Source organism: Athene cunicularia, assembly GCF_003259725.1.
Source record: "Athene cunicularia isolate RWA chromosome 1 unlocalized genomic scaffold, athCun1 chr1_part2, whole genome shotgun sequence".
NCBI classification, from domain to species: Eukaryota; Metazoa; Chordata; class Aves; order Strigiformes; family Strigidae; genus Athene; species Athene cunicularia.
Genome location: NW_020799092.1, coordinates 23,844,066 through 23,855,333, shown reverse-complemented (window position 1 = coordinate 23,855,333; position 11,268 = coordinate 23,844,066). Strand labels below are relative to the sequence as shown.

The 11,268-nt window shown below is 42.7% G+C and overlaps 1 protein-coding gene across 1 annotated transcript; it reads right to left on the bottom strand.

The window, feature by feature from the left end:
* Window positions 1-693: 693 nt before the first annotated feature.
* Window positions 694-10,897, bottom strand: CD9 (CD9 molecule). Its single transcript, XM_026864255.1, has 8 exons — window positions 10,874-10,897; window positions 10,580-10,700; window positions 7,665-7,762; window positions 6,381-6,455; window positions 5,359-5,451; window positions 4,759-4,848; window positions 2,869-2,952; window positions 694-2,205 (listed from the first exon to the last, which is right to left on the bottom strand). Exons 1-8 carry the CDS (start codon window positions 10,895-10,897, stop codon window positions 2,140-2,142), a joined length of 651 nt encoding a protein of 216 aa, XP_026720056.1. The 3' UTR covers window positions 694-2,139.
* Between the last annotated feature and the right edge of the window lie 371 nt (window positions 10,898-11,268).

Genomic DNA, 11,268 nt, shown 5'->3' with positions numbered 1-11,268 from the left:
GGGGGGGGGGGGAAGGGGGAGGTAGCAGAGGCATGAATGTTGCAGTAAACACCGTGGTTAAGGCAGCAGCGTTGCAAGGTAAAAACACAGGGAGGCCCCATCCAGCTTCTGCAGAAGATGGCAACAGTGGAAACTAGAAACTTAAGTCTTCTGGATATTCAGTTGGCCTGGATGCCAGTTTTGAGAGCTTCCTCCATAGCTGTCACCCCAACTCATCTCCTGAGCTGAGGTGCTGAGCCTCCAGCTTAGTCCTCAGTACCCCAGTTAGGATGCGCGGCCTTTTCTCAGATGTTGACAAACACTGCTAGTGCTGGACTACAGCCACGTTGGATGTTGGTAACCTGAACAACATGCACCAACACGGACCAACAAAACCAAGGGCAGTTGAAGTCAGCAGTACACTTTCCCTACAGTTGGCTAATTCAACCCAGTTCTTTCAGGTGCCAGGTTCAGTCTCATGCCCAGACAAAACGCTGACAAAAATTCTACATCTGTCCAGCAAGAGCTCAGGGAGGGGTAGGTCTCAAATTCCCATATAAGATTAAATTTTCCCCTCCAGGCTCTCTTGTATATCCAGGAAGGAAAATTAGATCAACTCCTTTCTGGAGTCATTCCAGTCTCTGTAAAACACACAAAAGCATGATTACTATTTGATTTTTTTTTTTTTTTTGAAATCCAGACTTTTTTTCTTTAAAAAAGGCCCCATTAACAGAATAGTGCAAGGTGTTACAGAGAGATGTATGCTTTGTATAACTCCTTAGACAAGTGACAACGGGGAACACAAAGGTGGGCGATACATTCACTCACGCATTAGTCCAGAGATACAGGCAGAGCCTGGCCCTCAGCAGTTTAGATATTTGTCATAATAAATACCAATTTCCTTTCAAGAGAAAGGTGGGAACAAACAAGTACTACTAAGACAGTTGTAGAACTTAGAGGACAAAGACCAGAAGCTCCTAGAGATACTACAGCAGGGGAACAACAGATACAGGTACAGCACATCAACTTGCTGGTAAGGATCCAAGTCCAGAGGTAGCTCCCACCAGAAGGTGTTTTAGAGGGAGGACAAAAAAAAGCACCCAAACCACTTAAAAAGCAATTTAGAGTAGTACAGGACAAAATGGTAATTCTTCAGGCTAAGGGTTCCATGCTAATCTCTCTGCTCTCTCCCCTAAGCATTTTTAAACTGAAACAGGATAGCCACAACTAGCTGCTGCTGCAAGCAGCAACTGCAGAGCTGTACAGTAATTTTACATGCAGCTTGTTGTTTGGTTATTTTTTTTTTCTACTTGGAAAACTCAGATTTGGCACACATGCTGTAAGCCCTTGAGATTGTACTTCACTGGCTTTGGAAAAACAAAGCACAAAGCCAGCCACCGAGAAACACCCCGAGCACACACAATGGGAAATCTGCTTTGTCAAGGGGCCGAGGCTGTGTCAGATGCCAGGGGACGGTTATATCAGCAGCCAGGCTGATGTAAGAAAACCCAGCTGGCTCCAGAGTAGACCCCAGCCTCTCTGCATCAAAGTACCACTGCCCACCTATCACCAGTCTGACAGTCATCCTCGGCCACCCTGGATGAAGATGACAGGAAAAGCATTACAGCAGTATTTTAGGACTATAATCAAGAACTGCTTTTGTTCACACACACCAAGGAAAGAAGAAATGACACCACCTCCCCTAACACACTCCTTGGAATTCCCATCAAACATGGCATTTCCAGAGGAGTTATTTGCTGCTTTATACTAAAGCCCTAGTGCTTTAACACTTCACACGTTCTGCAAGTTCAACTCCGTGTCGTGCATCAAACAGCATGATTAATAAGCATAGTCAAATCTCCTCTCCCCCACAAACATACAATACATCTTACTCTTTATTAAGTATCAAATTGTCTCCAACATAAATTACATCCAAATTACGTAAGTTTCAAGAAAGTCAGATATTTTATGTACAATATTTGTCGAGTCAGATATACCTTTATAATTTTAAACCTATAACAAAAAGCAAACCTACATCAGTACCAAATAAAGCATTAAAAAGGTAACAAATATATAACTTTTTAGAAATGCTTTCAGAACGCTAAAGTTAATGACAAAGATTTTTTTTTTTATAGTGCAGCAGTCTTGGGTTTTTAGCTCTCAGACCATCTCTCTGTTTCTGCGGATAGCACAGCAGAGAACCATACTGAATATCATGCCGAAAATCTGTAAAGAAAGCAAATGCGTTAGAAACTGGGGGACCAAAGCACCTTCTTCTATCAACACAGGGACAAGCGGAGTTGCTCCTCCCAGCCCAGAGGCTGTATTAACACTTTACTCTGCAGGTTGTGCCCCTCCCTCCCTACAGATTTCAGTCTGTTCTCATAAATCCCCTTCACCCTCAATACTTCAAAACAGATCAGCTATAAACCCCTGCCATAGCTCCTAAGAAATCGTTGATCATCCCAGCGTATTTGCATCCATGTCATCCTTCAGAGAAGCTAAAAAAAGTGCAAGTGTTCTTACTAGCACTGTTACTTCAGGCGAAGTGCTAGAAGTCTTTACTCCAGAGTCTTTAACTGTTGGAAACAAAAGCAAGGATCCCCAAGAGGTATTAAGTGGGCAGGCACCAATGCGTCTTCTCTCTATGTACACACATGCACTGCCAAAGCTACAAGGAGGCAGATCCTAATGCAAAGCAGGAGCAGGGAGGTCCAAGGCACCACCCTCTGCTCTGCCTCGGGGCCCTGCAGCACACACCCTGCTCCTGGTAGTAGCTGTTATTAGTAGGATGGGCTTCTAGAGTGCCATGCCAGGCGCTGGTCAGACGGCTGCTCTAAGTGTCCTTTTTGGCCATGCAGGTACCCTCTAAATAATCTGGAAACTCACCATTATTACAGCAATGCCGAGGCCCACTGCTCCAATCACATTCAGTTTTGAATTGAAGACATCATCAATGGCAGCTGGGCACGACTGAAAAGAAACAGACTGCTCGTTAGTGTTCCGTACATACGAAAGGTTTGTTTCTGCTTCCCGGTTCGAGATCAAGTCTGCTGATCGACACTACACCTTTGACCAGGTTTACTTGTGCTAGAGATGAAGACTCATCTTTTGAAAGCTGCTTTGAACTGGCACTTATTTTTGCATCTTTAAAGAGAGCCCGGGACATTCCAACATAAAAGTTGGCGGAGAAGTTTAAATCTACTCTTCGAGTATCTAAATCTCCTAACTGCACCTTGGCTACAGCCAGATTGCCTTCTCAACACCTGCAGGTAGATCAGGACTAACAGCAGTCACACCAGGCTTGTTACTAATGGCTGTCAGCATTTAAGCCACTGTATTGCTCAGCCCCTCTCAAAATCGATTTGAAGCCACTCTTAATATTTCCAATTGCAGTTTTGCCGACACACGGTATGAACACACGGTGCCCGGGAATAGCAGGATTTCTTGAGCTGCACACATACATGGTAGGCTACAGGTAGGAGCACAGTTTGAAACTCCCAGGACAAAGAATTACCATTGCAACTAAAAGAAAAAAATTTTAATACAGTCCTTTCCCCAGAGACACATGGTAGACAAGAAAAAGAACAAGAACTTTTATAGAGGTATGAATCTTTAAGAGCCTGGTAGAGGTCAAAGTCTCATCCTAACTCGTTCCAGCAGCAGACTACAGTGAGCTGCTAAAAACTTTTTCCTTCGGTTGTTCCTTATCCAGTTCAGAAAGACTGACTCAAGGATTAAAGGGACATACAGACATGAATTAATCACTAAAATCAGAATATCAATACAGCACTGCTTCTTAGAAGCACACAGATCTGACCATTATATCCCATTAATCTTGCAGTCTATCTGCTGTTTTTTTTCTAGAGTTAGGACCAGGCCATAAACAGATCACAAGAGTAAGTCAACAGATGACCTTAAAACACTTAGAATAAAAATAAACAATAAAACCTACATACTGTCTCAGCTACTCCCCTATAACTCCTAGCAGATTGTATGGAGAGGACTAAAGATACAAGCTGAAATGTCTCATGTGGTCAGATATTTGGGGGCACATAATCATCTGTAGTGAAAGGAAGAGCACAGGTAACGTGAAAAAAAAAAAATCAAGTTGTTAATTGAATACCTGCACCTTAAAAATGTTATTTTCTATGGGAAGATTCATACAGGCTGTCTTGGAGTATGAAGCAAGAACACAAGACAGTTGTAAGAAAAAGAGGCAACAGGGCAGTTCAGAACTATCCAAGATGCCTCTCCTGTACCTGTGGCACAGAGGTACTTTTTGCGGCAGTATTTCAGCAGGGGAATGTGACTCAGAACTGGCTTCACAGTGACGCACTCACCTGAACAGGCCACCATGCATCACGCTCCTCTTTTCCTCACTAAAATTTCAGACATGCTCCCACCCCACGCTCTGCTCCTCCTCACCAAGAGGTGAGGCAACAGCTCCTGCGCAGCACCGAGAAGGTGCTCTGGTGATCAGAGCAGCCAGCAGAACAGAGCATTTTTTCTTTTTTTTTTTTTTAGGTGAAGCTTGGGCCTTACGCTGTCCATCAAGGCAGCGAGTCTAGTGACACAGCCTGCACATTTCCTGCTGACCCCGCCTGTTCTTTCCACAGTAACAGTACGTTGATTTTCCACAACCAGACTGATTATAGAGATAGGTTGCTAAGGAAGCGTGACGTGGGAGTTTCCCATGGACTGGAAGGGTTTATTCAGAAACGTGTTTCTCGTTCTATGCATTGGGCAGAGCTGTCAGCGAATTAAGTCGTGCTTTACCATTACAGTGAGCGACTCGAGCAGGGCCTTCTTTGGACAGGTGTCCATGAATTGCTGCTCAAGGAATCCTGTAAGACCACAGCAGTCTAGCTACAACAGAAAACAAGAAAGAGAACCAGGTTAAATAATCCTTATTTTCACTCCGTATTTGGTAAAAAGAAGAAAGAGATTACATCAGGTTTTATTACGGACGTTACGCAAATTTGCTTAGAAGTCCTGCCAAGGCAACTGCTATAAACTTAATTTTTAAAAAGCCTTTATTGCATTAAAGGACAAGATTCTGACAGGAAGAGCTAGATCTCATCAAGTAGACACACATGGTGCCTCTAGATCAATACCACAGATCTAGTGCCCCAGCTTGCTTCTGAGTTTTAGGAAAACAAGAGCTCGTTCTATGCATCTCCGAGGTTCAGACAGACAAAAAGGCATGCTGAATACACCGATACTATACAAAAAGATCTTCTCTGCAGTGTGTTACTAATACTCCTTTGGTTTCTTCTAGTTAGTCAGGTACTGCACTCGTTACAGGGGACTGGATGACATGGAGAATAGCGTCAACAAGCTGCATTCCTGTCTAGTTAAGTATAACCAAGTACTTACAGCTAACTGAAATGCTTTCAGGGTCTCTCTGGCTGGTGCTTGAGATCTCTTTTCATAGGTTTCCTTGTAGAAGTCCTTTAACTCTTCAATAACCTACAGGACAGCAAAGAGTTGTGTTGTATTATTGTCTTACCTTATTGATTATGGAAAACTTGAGTCAGTCATTAAGAATTCTGCAACCCGCAATACCCATCATTTTGACATGTAGAAATAGAGGGTGGACAGCTTTTCTCATGCTGAACAGTGAGCCTAGCTGGTACACTCACCTTAAAAGACACACCTAAACAGATAAGATTGTTTCCCTTCCAAAGCTCTGAGCTTCTAGGTGGAGTGAGAGAACCAAGTCTTTGCCCACTGGTTACACAAAAATATTCCCTACTCCTTTCTGTACCCCAGAAGTTGCTATATTTCCCTGTTGTATAATACAATCAGAAAAGCAACCCTGATCACAAAGCACCTTATTTTTAAACAAGACAAAATCTTGACTGCTTGCGAGGGGACAGCTCAGATAAGTCACATTTTAGATGCAGAAACATTCAGCCCATATCCAGAGGTGGTAAAGCTTCACTGATGGCCTGCTTTGCTTCGCAGCTCAGCCAGGTACTGCCTGGAGTGCATCTCTAGCATGCAGCAGCATCTTAAATTCTGTCTTCTCTGCTACAGTCTAATTTTTAAATATTAGTTTACTTTCTTGTATTATTCTGCTAGAATGCATCATCTTCCTCTCCCCCAAGTTCCTTGGGTAATCAGGATTTGACTAGTACTGGTATAGATTTCAGCAGACTGCTGGTTTCCTGTTGGCACAGTCATAGAATCAGAATGGTTTGGGTCAGATGGTTTGCACCTTTAAAGATCATCTAGTCCAGGCCCCCTGCCACAGGCAGGGACACCTTCCACCAGACCAGGTGGCTCAAAGCCCTGTCCAACCTGGCCTTGGACACTTCCAATGATGGGGCACCCAATTTCTCCAGGCAACCTGTTCCAGCATCCCACCACTCTGGCAACTTTGAAAAGCAACCTACCTTTTCTTTATTTGCAAATCCCCAGATTGCAGCAGCAATTTCAAGGGCAAAAATCACAAAAAGGAAGAGGAAGAACTAAAAAAAGAAAGACCACATCATTATTAAGACCACAGCACCACAAAACAGCATCACACAAATACTGCAAGCTCGTCTGGTCCCCAGTGTCCAGCCTTGTTGGAACTGTCACTCAACCAGACTCCAGCTGGAGATCTGAAACGCTGGTAAGACTAGGAAAGAGGACACACTGCACTGGGTCAGCACTTCTCAGGAGCATCAGAAAGCCCAGCAGCGTTTTCCAAGCAGAAGTCCTCCTTTTTGATCAGTTAATTAAAACCAATCATCTGTTAACTCAGTCTTTGAAGTTGCCCAGGTCACTCAGACACACCACAACAGCTGACACCGATTCTTTTTTCTGGTTTGTCACTCCTGTTGCTTTAGGAGTCATTACTTAATACCTAGCTTTCCACCAGCTCCCAGAACACTAATGGTCACTTCTTTGTTGTGCATCCCATAAAATAGAAATACAAGTGTCATCTCGGTGTTCAACTACCAGGTCCAAAACACCACTACCATTCAAAAGCACTTTAAAGCAAGACGATCAGAATTACAAAGGGCCAGAGGTATCATTTTGCAAGAAATATGAAATTAACTTCTTCCATGACACAGTAGGGGAATTGTTCTGCCATCAGCTATAGCAGTAGTCTTTCATTAACTAAGTATTCTGGTTATTTGGATAAGTAGTTCCACAAGTGTACAGATGTGCATGAACCCATCAAGCTCTGCTGACCCCTCCAGTCTGAAAACAATGAGGTTGCTCTCCAAAAATTGACTGGCAGAGCAGTTATCAACTAGTAGAGCTCATCCTGTGATTATGAACAGTAGAGGCTTGTTGTTTCAAGGATCAAATACCACAGATCTAGTCTCAAAAAGTTAAGACTGCACAGCCTTCAGAGTTCAGGACAAACTGTTTAATAAACAGCATTCCTCTTATGAACGTTTTAGTTCTGGATTCACACATACTCCTTAGTCTTGATACTTTAATGTCTGAATATGTCCCTAACTCCCGAAGTCATTCTGTATTCAAATACAACATGGACATATGGATTTAGGGCTAGAAATGGAAATTAAATTTATATAACACATCAGCATTATGTAGGGGACCACGAGTTTAACCGTTGTGGAGCCAAAATAATCAGCATCTGCTGCCCTTTACCTGCACAGTAATATTTTTCCTTCCTTTCTCATTGTGCTGCGAAAAGTTTAAATGCTTCTCTGAACACTTACCAAGCCAAGCATACACTGAGATTCCTGCAACGCACCACAGCATCCTAAGAAACCAACCAGCATCATAAGTGCACCAGCTCCAATAAGGATGTAAACTCCTAGGGAGGGAGAAAAACAAACATGTGTACAGGCTAGTCGAGATCTCAGCAGCAAGGTATAAAATTATTGCTCCACAAAGGCATTTGTAGCTTTTGCCAAGGTTTAAGTTTCTTTATGGAGGCATTCTGAGCAAGAGAAGGGCCACGCTTAATTTTCAAAGCAAGCACCTCTCGGAACTTGTGGGGAAACGTACTGATAAATTAAAAGTTCAATTTCCAACAAGTAATGTGTACCACTACTGCAGCTTCACAAGTTTTCAAAAATTGGAAAGATAAAGCCACCTAGGACAAACTGTAAGACGGATTCTAAATCTGGCTCAGAGCCAGAGTTATCAACTTATCAGATGGAGAGTGTGCTGCAGTTAGAGACATCTGGAACTAGTCATTTACCAGCATCTGAGAATTCCTGAAGCGTGTTACCTCTAGAAGAATGGGTATTAAAAGCCATCATAATCATTTGTTATAATGTTTAAATGCTTTCCTATCTTGCTTTTCCATCAGGAAGCACCGAATTATTCCACTAGTCCCGGTGGTACAAGTTTACACTTGAGCTGCCTGACAGTCTCCCTAGCTACAAGAGACTCAGAAGCATCTGCTTTTGCAAAAGCAGAAAATGCCTCAAACCCTACCAAGTGGCTGAGCCTGTAGACCGTTCTCCCCAGAAATCAGGTAGCGAGTGTGTTGGAGCAGAAAGATCAAATATTTCTGGGCTAAAAGACTCCAATCCTTTCCTCCTCAGCTTGGAAACTGCCAGTTTAAGCATCGCAGCTGCTAGCTGGTGAGAGCAGGAAGATGTAGCCAGCAAAACAACTCCCAAAGGATGGTGAGTAAGTACTGGGGTGGTGAAACATGAGACAAAGAATCAGCACAAAGCATGTAGAATTAGTATGACGTTTCTATCAATAGAGACAAAAAACCCCACAGTTCTGGCCTTCAGAGACCCAATCAATACTATTTAAAGAAAGCCATACGTAAGCATTCGTAAATGATATTTTCTAGATGCAAACTGATAAGATTAGCTGCCAAAACAAAATATGCTTAATCAAGTAGAAGCGATTAAGCCTGACATTTCTTATCAGCAGGAAATTCTGGCACCATTTTTTTTTTTAACCTCAGCTTAAGCTTTTCCCATTTTGAAAAAAAAAAAACCCCAAACATCAGAATATCTTATTTCAGTTTATTTTCAGCAGTGTAGAAAGTTTTTTTGAGGTAATCTGCTTTGTTACTAGGTGCAAATTCTTTCAAATTCCTATTAGAAACTGCAGTCAGTAGCTACTCCCAGAAAAATATGTTAAACCAGGTAATTTCTACCTAACTTTTTAAAACTCAGCTTAACCTATAGAGGTTTCAAGTAGGTTTCACTGGCTGCATCCAGCCAGTAGGTTATCACATCATAAAACTTTTAGGAGGTGAAGTAAGAGTTTTAGACTGCCCAAAGTAAGACTTGTTAAATATTCAGCTCAATGGCAAAGTGTAGATTTGTGTTCCTTTTCCAAAGTCCAGTTAAAAGCACCTGGAAATCTTCCTGGCAGCTGCAAGAATCCCCCCCCAGTTTGCTACCACACCAGCATATCAAGGGTAAAACACAAGCTTTCTCACAGATAAGCTGTCTGCATTCCTGTGGCCTCTTGGTGAAGTTGCACATTATTCCCAACTACGGTCTCGAACAAGACTAATTCACCATCCCTAACAGCCCCTGTAGGCACGGGCTATCCTGGTAAGGCTACAAGGTGACCGGTACCTCCCAGTCTGCCTTGCACAGCCTTTAGAGACCAGTTGGGTGTTGTGACAGGTTGGGTAGCTCGCCACAGGAGCCAGTTTTTTTGGCAAGAGAAAGACCAACGTAACTACACCGTGGATGGCTAACAAGTGATCCTGTAGAGGACATGGCAAATCCAGGGGCTACAGGGAAATATGTACAAGGATTGTCCAAATCAAAATAAGAAAGATACATATTTGAATTTGCTTTCTTCCCAATTGTTAGAGGTCTTCAAACACAGCTACTTGAATTCAAAACTGGTTTAAGCACTGACTGGTGACAGCCACCAAAGCAGCATGTATTCCTCCGCCCAAGCCTAAAAGTGACTGTAGAGATCAAAACCTTACAATTTAGGATAAAATCCTACGCAGTTAGGAACTCCTACAACATTAGAACAACAAACTAAAAACATGTGTTTGTGCTCCCTAACTGGTAATTTTGCAAAACAGAATATATCAAGGAATAACTTCTAGCCTAACTAAAGATACATTGATCTCAGCTGGCTGTAATAGTTGCTCACACTGTCCAAGATATTTGTGCATCCTCTCCATTATGTTCAGCATAAATTAGCATACATGGGGCTGTAAGAGTTAAACAATAATATGTGTGCTCCTGAGGGATGAGGTGATGGAGTTGTGGTTTGGGGGAGCTCAGGTTGGTCTCTTCATAGGAAAAAAAAAAGTTATTCGTGTCGTCTGGGAGTACTCATTTAGCTTGGAGTGAAACTTTGCTGAGTCACTGTGAGAAGCATCAGGAAGAGACATTCTCAGTGTCTGTGAGTAGTCCCCAGGATTACAAAACACGTACCAACAGCATGCAAAGAGGAACTGCAGAGAAACAGATGAGGTGAGAACCAAAAACCTGCTGGTGTGACACTGCTGCTGCCTGCGCAAGAGCTCACAACAGAGGCTGGCCCCCTCCACCAGCCAGGGCAAGATGCTCTGCCCCACCGAGGCTGTTTTGTCTTTAGCCTTCGAGGAAAACTAAGGTTTCTAAGCAGTCTGGAAATCAGGGTGCAAAAGTGTGATCTATCAGCCCGAGACACTTCCCAAGCTTACCCGTGTAAAACGTCGTGTTGTTTGATTCCAGTTCAAAGATGCTTTTGGTCTGCGAATCGAACCGAAGCCATAGTCCAATTGCAAGAACTGCTGTCCCTGCAAGCTGTAAGAACAAGTAAACCTTGTTAAATAACAGCAATTATAAATAAATACTACAAGGATTCTAACGCGGATTCACCCTTGCGTTAGCATTTGAAGTAAACACAGGATACAGCTCTTATTTAAAGAACTGGTGATAAAGAACCAGCTTAAAAGGATGGGGATATCAAAACAAGAACAAACTTAGTTCCTGACATGAAGCATCTTGTTGACAGACATGTTTACATATTTAAACTACAATGCCACACAAGAACAATGCCATTATTGTTCTTTACTTAAAATACCCAAGGTTTACCGAAGTGCCAAGTTTCAGTATTTCCACTGCCCCCTCCACCCTTTGTTTTATTCTGGGTGACTGCAATGACAGTTCATGGCTTAGCGAGCTTAAATCTTCACACTGAAGGACAAGGGTATCACAAGGAAAAGCACCTTGTAAGGCCAGCTAAAAATTTTAACTTATTAAACAGGCTGGTAAGGGTTCCGTATATCACAGTATAGAGTTTAGAAAGAGAGTTCTCTTACAAAACAGAATAAAACCAATCCAATAAGTTACTGCACTGGCAGGGAGAGGAAAATACAGGCTGCTGAAA